This window comes from Camarhynchus parvulus, chromosome 5, assembly GCF_901933205.1.
Source record: "Camarhynchus parvulus chromosome 5, STF_HiC, whole genome shotgun sequence".
NCBI lineage: Eukaryota > Metazoa > Chordata > Aves > Passeriformes > Thraupidae > Camarhynchus > Camarhynchus parvulus.
The window spans coordinates 27,813,758-27,830,857 of NC_044575.1; the positions used below are offsets into that span (position 1 = coordinate 27,813,758).

Here is a 17,100-nt window from a genome sequence, read left to right on the forward strand (position 1 = left end):
CAAACTTTGGGAGGCAGCAAGTAAGAGAGGGGCTGCCAAAGGGTAGAGTTCTGCCTGCTGCAGTGCTTTTGGCTGCCCCAGGAGGCAGGGAGGAGGTGCCCATGTATTAGGAAAAAAGCAATGGGAACAAAATTGTCATGGACAAAAAGTTGTAACATTATAGCAAGTTACTAGATGGAGGCAATGTTGGTTGGTTCTTAAAACACAGATGAAGTATTTATTTTCATACAAAATGTTTATGAGATATCTATATATAAATTTGTATACATGAGGCAGAGAAGAGGGATCCTTCTCAGACGAGCAGCTAGAGCTTTGTTAGTGGGAGCCCACAATGAGTGAAAGCCACTGGGTTTGAAGCTACCAAGTATCCAGCCCTGCCTCCTTACCCTCCCTTTGCCATGCCTCTGGGGAAGGACCTGAAAAAGATGGGCAAGAGACCCCAAGGCCAGGCTCCTACTGAGCTCGCTGGTCCTTCTGGCTCCAGTAGTGCCAGCAGCCACCAAGAGCAGCTGCTGCCACTGCCACGTGGCCCATCAGCCCCAGAGCTCATATGTGTGACACTAAAGGAAAAATTACAAGAATCCCCAAATGTTTTTTGTGGGGGTTCAATGTGCAGCTCTCAAGGGGAGATTGGTGTTGTTGCTGTTTTTAACTGGGATATACACAGTCTGTTGAGCTTTTATTTTGCCCATGCCAGCGTAGCCACCCCTGGCTAAAGCCCAGCCTGGGGCACTGCTGGGCTCTTCTTCTGTGCTTGTGCTGTGTCCACCGTGTGCTTTTTATCCACTTCCTTCTCCAGCTGACTGCAGGGAAGGGGTGTGGGGTAGGACTGGATGCCATGAGGGAACTGTATGGGGCCCCTGGTGCCCTCCATGCAGAAGGGTGATCTGCACCAGGCTGACATCTGTGGCATGTTCCTATTATTATTTTTTTTACTCCATTAAAAAAAATGCAAGCTAAAAAACACAACAGGTTTGGTGCCTTTGGGGATTTTTTTTTCTTTTTTTCTGAAGCTGTTGTTTCATATCAGGTCTTGCTCTCTGCTCGCTTCTGTTTTCCTTGGGGCAGCTGCCTGGACTTGGTTGCAATGGCTCTGGCTGGTTTGCCCCCCCCAGCCCTCTGGTTTGGTGCTGCTGGGAGGACCTGCAGCCCTTGGCCCTGTCTAGCTGGCAGAGAGGAGGTTGTGCTGCTGTTTTTGTTGCTGATGATCTTTCCCCTTTGTTTCTTCCATCAGCTTCCCATGGCAGCTTGCAATAACAGCTGCTGGCCCCTCCCAGCAGCCCTCGTGCTTTGGGCTGCACATCTTCCCTTTCTGCCTTCTCCCCTGCATCACTGCTGTGGTTGAGAGTAAATAGCACGTCCTGACATCAGGAGGGAAAAGCCAAGCGGATCAAAGGAATTGCTTTGTCCCTGGGGCCTACCGTGGTATGGGGATGTAGTCCAAGGGCCATGAATGGTGTGAAGCCAGTGGTACCTCTGGTTGCCTTCCCATCACTGTTGCCACAAAGGGCACCCACAGCACTCCACAGGTTTTGCTGTCCTGCATGGGTGCTGGTAAAAAATCAGCCTTGGGTAAAGAAGAGTTTGACAAAGAGACACTCACCTGTCCCTCAAAAACTCTCCAGGAACTGTGTCCCAGTTTTGGCCAGTACCATGCTGCCTCCTCACCCAGTGTCATCACTGACTGATTTTTTCCACTTGCATTTGGACACCTGACCCTCAAATGCCCTTTACAGTGGCCCTTGAGCCAGAACTGTTCCTGCCTGCCCTCTGAAGCATAGGGGCAGCTGCTGCAGCCCAACCCAGTCTCCTATCTTTGCCTGACAGCATGGGGGTTATGTTAACTCCAGTTCTGGAGTTCCAGGGGAGACTGGGGCTTGGGCACCTCACAGTGCAATGCAAAATGACCAAGTGGGATGGAAGAATTCCCAGTTGGGGACTCATAGGAAAGGTACCCCTGGATGTTGCTTTCTTGGGCAACCAGAGCTTGGCAAAGCAGGAGACCACTGCCCTAGTGGGTCCTGCACACTCCCACCCCCTTCCACAGGCCTGTGGGGTCACTTCCCACCTCTTGCCCTGCTGGAGAGCTCCTGCCCAAAGAGACCACACCTGCTCCTGACCTAAGGGCAAACACACAAGTTCCAGCTCTGTCTCTGGCTCGTCTTTGACTCCAGTGATGGGATCAAGAGGATTTTTTGGGGGTGTTGGGGCTCTTTGGGGCTGGTTTGCTGCCACTGCTGCACAGAAGTATCCTGGTTCCCACAGGTTTGGAGGCTTAGATACAGGACCAAAGAGGGCCAAGCCAGAGAAAGCTGGAATTAGTAAGAGGGGTGTGTGCAAGCATCTGTTACAGTACAGTACAGTGAAAAATGGAAGTGTTTGTTAGAGACACTGACCAAAGGTTTTAACTTAGGAAGGAGGCATTTGCAGCATGTGGATTGGGCTTTATTGCCTTTCTGGCAATTGCTGTGGTGTTGGTGTGATCAGGACTCTTCTGGACAAGCTCAGACAAAACACAAAAATCTGTGATGCATATTTCCTCTGATTCCATGTCTGGGGCTGCTGGACTGGTTTGTAGGTTACTTGTGGTCCCTGGCATGGAAGGACCCCTCCGCTTCTCTCCATCCCTAAGTACCAACAGGATGCCTCTTCACAGCCCCATCTGCCAGGAGAAGTCCCCAGCAGCTGCATGTGCCTCCTCAGGCTTCAGCTGCTGGTGTGGATGGTGCCTACCTGCCTGTCTCCACCAGCATAGAACTTGGCTTTGGGAAAACATTTTGGAGGACACCCAGTTCTGTTGTACCTGGACAGTGGTGAGATAAATTGAGTCAGCAAGACCTCAGTTCATCTCATCCACCTGACAGCACAATAGGACATAGGTGTAGATGTAGATGAGATAACAGAAAGGCATCCAAGAGACCTGGTCATGCTTGAACATGGACTCAGTGCAGGAGCCTGTCTGCACAAATGGGAGCAGCAGTCTCAGTCCCAGCCACAAGCTGGAAAGCACTTGTCACCAAGAATAACCTTTGGAGTATTAGATGGAAAAAATGTTTTTAATGACATTGTCATCTGTGTGCTTGTGCCAGCAGCGGCCAGCTTGCTGATGACAGAGCTGTGTGTGCCAGTGCCCAGCAGAGCACACTGTGCTCCCAACCTGCCTCTGTCACAGGAGGGGATTAAGCACCTCCTGGTATTTAAATGAGTCATTTAAAATAAATAGATAATTAACACCATGAGTGAATTTATCCCTCCTCCCTGCCTTCCCTTCACCCAGGAGGTCTGGCCTTTGCCCAGAAGTAGGTGCAGGGGCAGACCAGCCCCAAGGGTCCCAGGGCATCCCTCCAGGTGGCTGGTGGGGTTTGTTCATACTTTTGCCCCATTGCCGACAGCGGATACCCTTGGTGCCTTTTCCACACTGCACTTACGTACATGTGCCCTGGGGTGTCGTTTGAGCTTAGACATGGAGTCCAAAGGCTGACGTGAAGTGGATGAGCTCAGCAGATGCTCCCACTGCACTCAAATGTAAGCATTCACCCATGTCCCAGGTTGCACTGTTGCTGTTGCCATGTACATGGCAAACTCAGTGGGAGCTGTGGCTAAAAGAATAATCATGACCTACCTAGTACTCATTGCTGGGCATGCACTCAGAAATCGGGCCAGTGTCAAGAATACAATAAAAAACTTCACAGGCCTAGGAAGTACTTTGAAACACATGTGAAATTTGGGTGAATTAAATAAATAAACCCTTCAAACAGATTTTTTTTTTTAGGGTGTAAGTTGTGAAGTTACGAATACCTTCCCAGGAAGACGCCTCTGATATTGAAGAAAATAAACTTCCATTACAAAAACACTGGTTCCATCCCGTGGGAATTATGAGTACAACCTGTATGCATGAAAAAGCTGTAGGGGGAATAAAATCTCAACACAAAAGCTTCAAAGGTATTCTCAGAAAGTCCCCATGGCACATCCTTGGCACTAAGGATGTTCATATTGGAGAGAGCACCTTTGTGTCTCTATTAACACAAGGGGTGTCCAAATAAGCTCTTCAAGCTACCAAAAGAGATTTGATTGCCTCCTCTTCTTATGGAACATCTCGGGCAGAAACTGAAAGCAAAGCCAAATGTAGGGTTTCTGTTTGCATTGCTAACTTTTTTCTTCTTGTTTCATTGACAAGGGCATAGAAAACAGCTCACTATTATCCTTATGGTAAGAGGATTTTGTATGTGGCACAGTCCTTCAGGTTCTCCACTTTTTCTTTTCCCAGCCTCTGAGAAGTCACTTCTACAGGATTGCTGCCCAGTGGGTCTCATTTTATGTTTGCACTTTCTCACAGCTGCCTCATGGCAGGGTTATCCCATGCCTCTGCTGAAACTCATCCTGTTGACTGGGGTTGTTTCTTCAAATTATCAACCACTCATGTTCTACCCTCCATAGGTGCTGACAGACACCTCCCCCAGGCCTCGAAGTACCCCACCCCACAATGGGTATCACCAGGAAAATTCATAGCAAAGCAATTTCTAAAAGTTACTGCTGAAAATACTGAATAGATCTGGACTCTGGACCATAGCTGGGAAGATCTCCCCACAAAGCTCTCTGACTTTGACACTGAATTCAACGTATTGTGAATCTAAATAGGCTGCAGTTCCTTGGTTCACTTATGGGAATGTCTTCTGGGACAGTGCCAGAAGCCTCTCCAAAGTCAAGACATACCACATCCAGTGCTGTTCCCCCCTAGCCACGAGGCGAGTTATCCTGTCAAAGAATGGAATCAAATTAGTTTGAAATGATTTGTCCTTAGTGAAACCTCAACAAACCCATTCCTGCCATTTATTTACAAATTTATAAATCCTTAGAGGATTAGAGAATAACTGGTCAGTAGCTTGCTCCTTAAGGTTTTCACAGAGAGGTATGAGGTCTATAATTCTCTAGGATTTTCTTCGTCACCAGTTAGGTGATGTTGCCATGCTCTCTTTAAGTCCCCTGGCAGCTCACGTGTAGTCTGCAATGCTCCAGCACCCATCCCACATTTTTTCTTCTCATGCTTCAGGCTGTTGAAGAGCTCTTGATCCACTTTATTAATCTCTACTTACACTCCCTTCATTTCTCTTGCAGCAGGATAGTTTCTTATTTGGACTGTGACTCCTTTTATCAGTCCCCAGATCTCTTTTATCATTTAGGACATCTCTTCACAGATCCTGCCTATGAGTTTTCTGAATTAATTTATATTTGATATTTTGGTTTTTTGGAGTCTAAGTACTTTAGATTGCCAAGGTCTGGTATCCAAGTGCATTTTGAGGAGAAAAAGCTTGCAGCAGACATATCAACACTTGTGTTAGAACCCACTGCAGAAGGCAAGGGTAGCCCAGGTTCTTGCTAATAGATCTCTTGGGGCAAACTGGAGTGAAATGACACTGAATGAGTGCTGTTTATATACACATGTAGAGTTTATTGTAGAATCATTTGGTTGCATTGTAAAGCAGCCATTTTTGTTATTGTTATGTATAGTAATATGGCAATACAAAAGCATAAAAATACTGCTTAAGAAAATGGGTAAGAGAAGGGACGGATAAGAGTAGAAATGTCACCTGTAGGCCTCCCAGTGAGACTTGGCTGTTGCAGTTTTCATGTTTCTTGGTCAAAGTGGTAGTTGCAGACTGGCTCCATCGTGTGGTGGGGGAACTCCCGAACAAGTGGTGGGGAGAAATCCCCAAAACACAACATCTGCTGGGTTTATATTCACTCCAGTTCAGGTAGGAACACCCAGGTACCTCCCCTGGGGCAGGGAGTTCCAACTGGATGATGTAATGTTGTGGATCACTTCAGGAGTCTTTGACACCTTCTAAGACAAAACACCCACCCATAACATCAGGAAGCTGAGTCCATTAGGTCCCATCAGCAGAGATGAAAACCTTCAGGCTATGTATGAATGTCCCGGTGCTTCCCCAGCTGGGAGTTAGCTGAGTTCACTTGAGTAAGGACAAAGAGACAGTACCGTCCTCACAGGGTTTTCCTCTTTCCTTATCAGAAAAGAGCTGACACAGCATCTGGCTGAAGAGAGAGAGCTATTTCCGAAGTGACTTGGATGTTCTTACTCTGAGCTGGCGGGTTGTCTCAGAGAAAGCTGCATGAAGGTGGCTGAGGCTGCAGCTTGCCCCATGATTTTGGAGCCATCAGCATTCCAGTCTCTCTTCCAGTGTCACTAGTGAATACATTTTTCTCCCCAGACCTGGGATGACTGGACAACAGTATCCCCTTTATCTTAAGTTCCTGTCATAGTCCAAATTCCAGTTAGCAGACATATTTGGGGAGGGGTGGACTTCTGTGATTGCAGATGGACAAGGTTTCTTTGCCGTCTCCTAGAGCAGGCAGAAGTCCTCTGATAATTTTTGCCGTGTTTAAGCCATTAGCTTGAAACAATTTTAACAGTTCCAGAGATGCAAAAATTCACTTTCATGTTGGGCTGCAAGTGAACAATCCAGCCTCAGCCGCCTTCATGCAGCTTTCTCTGAGACAACCTGCCAGCTCAGAGTGAGAACACACAAGTCACTTCAGAAATAGCTCTCTCTTCAGCCAGATGCTGTGTCAGCTCTTTTCTGACATGGTGAAGCCAGCAGGAATCCCTTCAGTGATCCCAGCCAAAATCATGACTGAGGGAGATAACAGTGGCACTTAGTGCTAGGCAAGGCCAGGGCTGTGCTGTGCAATGGGACACTGGACACTCAAACTGCAGTTTTTAAGTGCTTGAAGCACAGCATAGAGAGCTACAGAAAGAACTTGTTTCACCAGAGTCCTTTGTTCACACACCATAAAGCAATGAGTTAAGGATCTGTTTTATACTGGGATTGAATTTCTTTATTTTAATAAGGTGAGCTGTATTCATCTGTACTTCAGACTCCCAGATCTTGCACCAAGAAACTTCTCTGAGGTCCAAACTAGGCCCACCTAGTTGTGAATCATATGCAGGAGACCTGAGCTATCCCTGCTGGCACCAGAGAGGAGGCAAGGTGTGGAAACCTCAGTCTCCACTGGAACCACAAGCAGCTGCCTCCCTCATTGCCCAGTGTGCACGCTGTGCCTGCAGCACAGCACAGGTCTAGCTCAGCTGGGGGCAGAGAGCCACCCACCACCACTGCCTGGGCTCTGGGCGTGGGCTGAATGAGCACACAGTGGGGCCATGGCTCCTCTCCTTAGCCCAGTGCCGATGTGCTGAAAGAAAACATAATGTGGAAGAAATGTTCATTTATGCTTTTGCAGAAGATGGTGATATAGGTTTGTGCTACAACACACAGCATAGAATTTGTGGTGTTTTCTGAACCAAAGCTAGACAACTCCTGGAGTGCACAGGCAAGGTCCCTTTGAAAAACAAAACCCACCATTAACATCAGTTAAGAAGGCCCCCAGCAGAATTACAAAAAGCACAATTGCTTCCCAAAGCCAGTCTTGGGTTTGCTGGCAAACACTCCATACAAAACACTCTCTGTTAAGACTCCTGGTTCCTAAGCTGGCCTTTTTTTAAACCCATTTCCTATTCAAGCTGTTTTCCAAACTAAGGAGCATAATTTTGCAGATGTTCTGTCCAATTTAATATCAGCTTTTGAACAGTTTCCAAGGTATTTTGCCTGAAATGGCTTGTAAGGGCTGGCTGCTGAGAATTTAGAAGGTCAACATTCTGCACGTTGATTGTGTTAGTTATGTTACAGATAAGAGAAAAAAAGGCTGGGGGAGAAGGAAGAGAATGGCAGTATCACTGTTGGAAGTAGAGGCAGAAGCAAGCCATTTTCAGTCCTTTTGACTAGCCCAGAGAATGGCAGCACTGCCAGGGAAAGGATGAAGGCCTCTTGAGGTACCTTACATCAACTCCAGAACCAGGAAGCTTGGCGAAGGAATTGGTCTTTTCTTTTTCGAAATATCCTTTTCCTGGTTTTAGTTAAGTCCTGCAGGACCCCAGATGTAACAACTACTGCTCTTCCCTTAGCCCCAGAACTTGTTACCTTTGGTAATACAAGGAAATTAACTGGGCTGGCCAGTCCATTCTTGACAGAGGCACACTGGCTGTCAGACCTCTGCATTTCCTTCTTTTATTGTTGAATTTGCACTGAAAGACTTAGCAGAGCTCTTTCTGACCACCTACAAGCAATCCAGACTGTGACTACCATACAAACAGAAATCCTCCCCTGGGACTGCAACTGCCTTGCCTTCCATGTGCAATAAATGAGTTGGCTCCTTATTCATTGCACAGATTTACACGTGATCAAGTGAAATGACATTGATGACAAAGCTGGTCAAATGCACTTGAAAGGATCAGTGTGTGGCCTCCTCTGCCATGGACCTGGTGCTGCAGCCTCTGATGAACTGCACTCCCTTGTAGCCTAGAAAAACCTATGTTTTACAACAGCAGCAGCTTTCCAGCATGGCTTGTTACTCACCATCTTTGAGGATTAAAAGGTTTTGGACAACCGCTAGAAAATACTATTTCAGGCTCCCATGTAGCAAGGCATGACCTGCACAGTAAAGTATGAGGCTCCCATGTGAAAGGGAGCTGTGAGGACATGCAAGGTGCAGAGCCTGTCTCCTACCGTGGTGTGGGGAGACTGCTACAAGATCCCACATTCCACTTTCTACAATCATCTCTGTGCTCCTGCTGAAGCTTCACAGCCTTTCTAAGCAGGCTGGGCAGATTCAGAGAGCTTTGTCATCAAACCACAGAGATGCACTCTGGAGCTTCTTTTAACTCAGCCTAGAGGCTTACACACAGGGGAGAAACATCACAGACCTCCAAACCCAACCACCGACTGACACTTGACTCTGCAAGGAGGAAAGTCCCCTTCCCTCTCCTACAGCACTGTAGGAATAACTGGAAATCAAGATTCAACAAGTAACCACCACAAGACACTGGAGCAAAAGTTATCTATTTTATTACAAAACCAAAACCAAACAGATGCCTTTCAGTTTAACAAATTTACCATAGGCAGAAATGCGCTGGGGCAGGTAAGTTCAATATAAACTCAGGCCATGGAAAGCAGTGCCTTCACACAAATGAATCCCACTGTAATGCAATTTCCTACAACACACTATGCCCTTGGAAGATCAGCAAGAAAGGAAGATTTTTTATTTCTGGCAGGACAAACAGATGACTTGCACTGTCGAGTCCTGATTCTCTTCTCTGTCCCAGTGGTTTTCAGCCGTCGTTCAAAGCAGAGCTGGAGAGGCCCAGCAGGACTTGAAGGATGAGGAGACACATGCCCAGGGTCTGCTTTCAGACACAACACTGACAGTCCCTGTGTCCCAGCTTCAGAAAGATGCTACTGATGCACGGCAGAGCAAAAGATTGCTTACAAGCACCAGATAAGGATGATCTGGCCCAGCAGCCAGGTGGACTGGCAATAAAAACAAGAGGGAAAATGGGCAGCTGAGGCACTGCTCTCATCTATGAGTACAGGTTCTTGGACAGCCCATAGCATGGGCTATGTCAGTCAGGACCAGAATGGTCTGCACAATCCTCCAACACAAACCCAGAACAAGTAACCTGACCTCTACCTGGACATTACACAATCATGCTGGTTGGGCCTTCCATTGCAGTGTACAAGTGTTACCAGAAGCTGCTCAGAGACCCATGCAAATTCAGCAAGTCAGGATGCAGGGACTTCGAATTGTCTTGTGAAGAGAAAAGCAATGATATGCCTGGTCCCCAATCCATCCATAAAGTCAGCCCTGGCCTAGCAACAGGAATACCCACAAATACCAAAGTTAACCAACAGCCACCCATTGTGTTTGCCTTCCTTGAAGAACAGACCCAATTTCAGTTGCAAACGACATGTGAGTGCAGGTCTTTCGGAGGGGAAGGGCACAAGGATGACCAAAAGGAGGTCAGCAGCAGGAGTTATATAACAAGTGGGAGTGGTGACTGGCTGGTTTATTTCCAGAAGATGCAGTGAGTTTTAGCAGCTCTGCAGTTCCCCCACAACCTTGTGGGGCATTTCCCAGCCGCAGTGTTTGGCTGATAGAATTCCTAGAGACGTCCAATTGTCTGTTTCTGCTGGATAGAACTATACATTAAAAAAAACCCTGACCAAACAAAGAAAAACCCTACCCCCCAAAAACCCCAAAAATTCCAAACCACCAAACACCATCCAACCCAGCAGTCAGAACTTTTAATTCCTAAAACTAGAATATTAAAATGGAGAGGAGTTTTTTATACAGTTGGTTTCATTCTTTACTCCCTACAATAGGATTAGTGAGCGTGGCATGGGCATTTCTAACTATACACTAAACCACACAAAAGATGTGCTTAAAAAAAAAAAAAACCAAAACAAAACAACACAACCCCCAAAAACCCAACCAAACAAACAAAAAAAAAACCCCAACCCCAAAGAACAACAAGAGAAGAAGCAATCAAGAAGGTGGGAGCTTGCAGGCCAAAAATGCACATACATTGTATGTGAGAAACCATGAAGATCCAGCAGCAGGATCTGCTCTTGCTAAAGAGATGACTTCTTTATATTATGATGGTATGATGTACATTTCAGGTATTACCAGAAGTGTTTTTAACATGCCATACGTTTTAATTAGCTCCAATATACTTCCCAGAGGAAGAGTTATTACTACTCTTAAACAGGTATTTATATAGAAAAGCTTGTTAGTTTTTCTTTAACTTTCCATTTTGTCAACAAGCACTAACTTACTGCATCAGGACACTTTATTTTGGTGATGTATTCATCTCATGCTATTGTCACAATGACATGACAGAGTGAAGATGCTGGGTTGTATTATCTTTTACCAAAACAACAGAGCCTTGAAGGATGAGTCCAGTCTCTACAGTTACCTATTGCTGGTACAAGTAATTGTTGGTGTGATCTCATATTAGAATGTCATTTCATCATCTTCACTACAGTTTCTTCTAACAGATTCTTGGTCCAGAGATAAGTGGCAGAAGGATCACCAGGTCAGAAGTGGGAGGCTGCTCAGAACAGGCGAGTGCTGCCAGTGGTTGGAAATACACAAAGCAAAACTCTGCATGTCCCATCACACTCTGTCCAAATCTAGGATTCCTGATATGGGCACCCCTGCCAAAGAAACAGCTTTACTAAAACTGCTAGTGGTTGACACAGCCCCTGTGGCCTCCAAGAACACCAGACTCCTCTCCAAGCCTTCACTGTTACTGCTGATCACACCCCAGTGTCACAGTACCCAGAAGGTACTGGCAACAGCAAATCAGGCAAAGTGGGCAGGCACACCAGTGTGCAGGAGGAGAGCTTGGATTCACAACCACCAAGGACAAGAAAGTCACTGCTGGCAGACCTTCACCAGTGAGCATGGCCCAAGCTGTACTGCTGCAACATAAGGAAAGGAGACTCTTGGGGATAGCAGCAACTGTGTCTGTCTGCATTGACAAGTATGTCCTTTGCTCTTCAGCAAAGCACAAGGCAGGCTAATGCTGCTTTTAGCAGGTTTCTCAAAGTATTTATTGCTGTACAACATACAGATGAACACTTTGTCAGAGCATAAGATGCAAGACCTCACTCCACTGACTCTACTAGGCCTATGGCTCCCACTTCCTTCTTACAGCTTTATATCCCAGAGGCGCGGAGCAGTTTTGCTAAGCATGTTATCTGAGCATGAATAGCAATGCATTTGTATTTAATTTCTGCCCAACTTGCAACAGGTGCACACACCACTGTTGTACATCCCTAACAGAACCCTTTTCTACCCCTACTTTAAGCAGCTTTGCAGTGCACCAATACTTAGATGAAATCTGTGCTCTCAAAAGCCCAATTGCCTGAGCTGCAGTGAGCTTTATGGTAAAAAAAGGGGTTCAGCTGCTCTCAAGAAGCATTTGGTATCTGGGGCACTGTGTGCACATCTGCAAGAACAATTCATGCTGATACACTGGCTCCTTTCTGCATGGAGGTGCTGTTAAGGCTCGCCACTGAATGATGGTTTGGTGGCAGAAATGAATGCATTATTATAATTCATTAAATGCAAAGTGTCCCTCTAACCCTAACAGCCTTCAAAAGCAAAGGGAGGAACAGAACAGTGACTCCAACCCCTGTACAAGACAACTGTACAATTTACATATATATTTATATACAGTATATAAAATTCTTTGAGTCCCAGTGAACTCAATTTTACATCATCAGTAGCTGTTCCAATTTTTAAAAGTCATGATCCTGCTTCCCTCTACTTTCCAAAGTATTAGATAATGGCATTGAAAAGCAATTTTTAAAAAATCCAAACCAATTTTTTAAAAGTGCAAACGTTCTGGGTGCCACTTCTGCTACGCTGGATGTTGCTGATGCTGCGTGCTTGCTCACAAGCAGCAAGGTGTCTGTCCGTCTGTCACTGGATCTTTTCTTCCTTTGGGTCAGCTCCTGCCTTTCCCTTCTTGTCTTCTGCTGCTACACCAGGCGACCTACTGGAAAGAGTGGGGTGGGGTGGGCAAGGAAGGAAAAACAGAACAGAAGCAGCACAAGTAAGGGGAAAAGGCAAATTAAAACAAAAAGAAACTTGACTGATAAAGATCCAGTATAGTCTTTGCTGAAGCCATGGCCCCAGAAAGCTGAGATCCCAGAATAAGCTGTGAGGCTGAAAACAACCAGGGGCTAATGAGACAGCCGTGCTGGAAAAAGCACTGAATGAGTCACATGGAGCCTTAGGGACTGGCATATTTTTAAACACAAAACTCCACTTTCCTCCCCCTCCTTGAAAATGGGCATGCAGTCTAGGGAAACAACTGGTCCAACATCCCTTGCTCTGCTCTTCTGCCTGGCACAGCTGATGCAGAAATCCACTGCTGCCAGGCTGCCCTGCCACCATCTCCCCATCAGCCACAGCCAGCTGCCTCCTTCCCTAGGAGACAAGCAGGTCTTGGAGGCCTTTCTTCAATAGAAAGCTTTTGTTAAGCCCCTCAGCAGAGGTTCTTAAAGAACCAAAGCTCTTATGGGATCAGAGCTAGAGCTCTGTGGATTAATTACAGGTGAAAACATGCTAAAGAGACAGCAAAAGTAGGGATTTGAGGGGAAAAGGTTACCTCACTGGGAGGAAGGCCTCAGTGAGATCAGTGCTGATCAACATGCCCTGTCACAGGGGGGCAAATATTGTCAAATGCAAAATTATTTCAGGTAGCCATATTTGCAATCAATTGCACAGCTCTGTAAAAGGTGCCTGCAGTGCCCCATGACCAGCTCACAAAAACAACAGATTGTTTTCCATGTCTGTAAGTGCAGTGTAGCGTGGGAGTGCAGATGACCTGTCCTACACTTTGAGTGACAAGGAGGGGGCTGAAGCTACAGCAATTGTTCAAATGCCTCTGCTCAGCTTTTAGCAGCAGGCAAAAACCAAGTACATACTCAGAATGGAGGACACACCAGGAAACATCACATCATCAATGCACAAGGTGTAGTTGATCTTTATCTTCAGCTCTCTGTTCAGCCCATCTCACCAGGACCACATACATTCCCCAGGAAGACAAGGAGGACAGCAAGAGGTATAGGAAGACTTCTGGCACTAAACAAATACACTGCCCAGGTCTCCTCAACACAAAAAGGAATCTAGCCAGACATATGTAGGACAGCTATAGAACAAGTAGCAGAAGATACAGGCAGGGGAGAACTTCTCACTGCTTCTTACAATCCAAAATGAGAAGTACCCAACAAAACCACGAGGCTGCAAGTCTAAAAGCAAAGCAAATGATGTTATTGTTCATGCCTGATGACAGGGTCGGTCTATGTGATTCAATGCCCAAAATACTGGGAGAGCAGACCTTTACCACGATAGAGAACAGTGTTCATGGGAACTTGTCCATGGAGTAATGGAATGTAAACACAACAAATCACCTAAATTACTGCTTGACAGAAGAAGGAAGAGTAGGATAGGAGTCATCCCATAGCTGCTTAATCCTATTCTAATTCCTTAGCAACATATAGTCTGTTTCAGCAAAAGACATAGAGCTGGACTTTGAAATGATGCAATGGAGCTGCACATTGGTGTATTTATACCTCTTAAGAACAACTTTGGTTTCCAGCTGTATCTATATTGCTGTTCATGAACATAGGAGAACAGGGGAGAATGAATTCTGCAATACATGCTTATCACAGGAAAAAAGAAACATTTTGACAAGATACTCACTGAAAGGGTTAAGGCCTTGTCTTTTTCCATTGGGCAAACTGCTCAGGCTACCTGTAAAATCCAAGAACCACATTAAAGGAAGTAAATGCCATGGCATGACAAAGGAGCCTTCCCTTGTCTGTTGCCAGAGAGCAGGTTCAAAGCACCCACTCTGACCATGCTCACAGCAAGTCCTGCCAACAGGAGTCACATGCAAGTGTCTAACCAGTGTGCCTGAGATGAGAGATGTTAAACACCTGGTGTTGTAGTAGCTGAGTATAATGAAATCCAGAGGTTTTGCGTGGGCAAGAAACAACAATTACAAGGTTAAACTGAGCAGTAGAAGGAGAAGGAAGAAAGGAAGGATGCAAGTAGTATCCTGAAGTTTCCCCAAACAAGCAAAATAATGCCATGTAGAAAGGGGGAAGATAGAAGAGAGTGAAGGTACAGGCAATACAGATAGCCCAGGTTTATTAAATCTTTCACTTGAATCAAACAAACAAGTGCCTAAAATCAAAGACCTGAACTTATACCTGGCAGAAGGGCAGAGCTGTGACTGTGTTACAACAGGTACACGTACCCTACACCAGATGGAGCTCATGGCAAGGGCCTCTGCACTGGGTGCAGACAGCTCAGGGATTACAGGAGCTGTTGAAAGCATGTCACACTTCCTGTGAGCTGCTTCTCTGATGTCAGAGGAGGGGCGAGCTGAAAATGGGAGCTCCTGCTCCCAGCCAGCAGCAGTAAGCCTGTTGCCACCCTCCATGACTTTGATTTGTGCATGCACATGACCTGATGCACAGCTCGCTCTGCACATCAAGTACTCTACTGCACATGCTGCTCTGTACAGGACCAAGATGGGCAGAAGCTCAGAGGGCAGGAGCGAGGTGCAGGAAGCCCCAAGGGCCAGGAGGCTGGGCTGTAAGATAGGAATGGAGCTCTGAGAAGAAAAAGCCAGAGGGAGAAAAGGTGACAGGGGCCAAGGCTGAAATGGGACACAAAGCACAGCTTGTTGGCTTTAGAGAACACTAATAAGAAACTGTGTGAGCACAGGAAGTTATTCCCAGACCCTGAACACCGGCCCAGTACAGCCACCTGCCCTGCCAGGATCAGCAGAACTGTGGCTCGCTGATGCCCGGTGTCAAACACGGCTCTGCTGCTGTGGGCAGAGGCTCCACTGCCCGGGCCAGAGCATCTGCCTGGGCTGACTGGCACTCACAGCCTGGGCCCTTCATGGGTGGCTGCCAGGGCCCCGGAGGGCACTGCCAGGCTGTGCATCACTGCCCTGGCTGGCAGGCTGGGGAAGCCAGAGGGCATCCAAAAGAACCCTCTCACCTTTACCACACAGTGCAGGTAAGCCTGCAGCACAGTGCTGTGCATGAGCACAACCCATCTTTGGAAAGAGCTGAGGGAGCACTGCCTGTCTTTGGAAAGAGGCGGGGATCTCCAGGCTGGTGTGCACAGAAGGCAGGAGCATCCCTCTATGCCATGGCTGGTATGAACTGAACCACTGCTGCACATGGCCCCATGCAGCCGTGTGGGAAACTGCGCTGGGGCTCATCCCCTGCTGCTCTGGGGGCAGAGAGCACTGCCCTCAGCTGCCTGCCTGCCATAGCAACCAGGCCAGCCATGGGTACCTGTCGAAGGCAAAACCCTGCCACAGTAACTCTGCACTGCTGACACACAGGAGAGGAAGGAATATGGCAGGTGGTGACCATGGGTTACTAACATATAGCTGGGAAGCCCTTGGGCATTATAGGTAACATCCCATCATGTGGCAAGTTTCATAAAGCTGAGTATTTGCTCATCCTCGCAAGTACACTGTCTTGGATAACAGTTCTAGTCACACTGGATTAGGCTAGGTGTCTTTCAAAGAAAAAGCCCCAAGGAAACCCCAGCAGCTTTTCATAGGAAATTATTATTCTTCAGACATACTGAGCAAACTTTTCACCTTCTGGGGAGAGAAACAGCCTTATCTTGTGTTCTCAACACAATACTGATGTCCTGATTCAAATAATCGCTTACTTTTGTCAAGATTAAAGGCAAATTATAGCACCTCTACAAAGCTCCAGAGGGGAGTATCTTAACAAGACAAACAAAACCAAGCACTGAACGAGTACAGCTCCTTTGATTCTAATCTAATAGCACATAAATGTACTTTGAAATTCCTTTTTAATTCAGTCATTACGTGGTTGCAGTTTTCTCATGGCCACTCACGATTGTTATTTTCTATCATCACTGGTCCAGAGGCCTTTCCCAGGTGATTGCTCTCTGCTACCTTCTCTCACACAACAACTTGTACAGTAATGATATAGAGCAACTCATTCCCAGCCTCCCAGGCATGCAGTTACTTCTGAAGATAGCAATAAGAAAGGTCCAAAACATCACTGAATGAAACCTGCTGTTCAGATTGTCTGTCTACTTTTCCTTCTTTCTGTAACATTTCCTCAGATTCAGTAGAAGGTGACATTCTGTTTAATTACACACACATACACTTTTTAATTAAGACATTTCAATCCTGTTTCTGGACTGGCTCTTGGTGGCTGGGTTCCACCTCAGACATCCTCATGTCCTGTGAAGCAGGCCCAACACCTACCATCTGACAAGCTCTTGGACGGCAAAGCAATCACAGGATCTGAGCTGGCAGAAGGGAACTTCCCGTCAGCTGGCAGAGGAACATTTCTTTGCTGCTTATTCCCTTAGCTCCTCTTTGGGCAGGCACAAAATGCTGACTTTGTCTCCTGAACTTGGAAGAATATAGAGGTAAAACTCAACTCCAACATTTTGCAGCCAGCACAACTAGCGTAAGCCTCACTCGGATCTACAGCCCTGATTAATTGAACTCCAATTAATCTTGAGTCCAGTAACTTTCCAGCAAAGCTTTACAATATGTGCCAATCTCCTCTCAAGGATCCTGCCTTTTGACTAATGCAGAGAGATACATTTGTTGTTTGATCGCAGATGGTTCCCCCCTTAACTCAGGCTGTGCAGACT

At 46.5% G+C, this 17,100-nt stretch overlaps 1 protein-coding gene across 5 annotated transcripts in view; it reads right to left on the reverse strand.

The window, feature by feature from the left end:
* Window positions 1-8,902: 8,902 nt before the first annotated feature.
* SMOC1 (SPARC related modular calcium binding 1) overlaps window positions 8,903-17,100 on the reverse strand; it is a 128,103-nt gene continuing 119,905 nt past the window's right edge. For 3 of the 5 annotated variants that reach the window (XM_030949937.1, XM_030949934.1, XM_030949938.1), the window contains exons 12-13: window positions 14,128-14,178; window positions 8,903-12,415 (exon numbers count right to left, since the gene is read on the reverse strand). In XM_030949937.1, coding sequence (XP_030805797.1) covers window positions 12,399-12,415; window positions 14,128-14,178 — 68 coding nt within the window. In that variant the 3' untranslated portion in view covers window positions 8,903-12,398. The remainder of the gene's footprint in view (window positions 12,416-14,127; window positions 14,179-17,100) is intronic. The other 2 variants (XM_030949935.1, XM_030949939.1) reach the window with 2 other exon arrangements.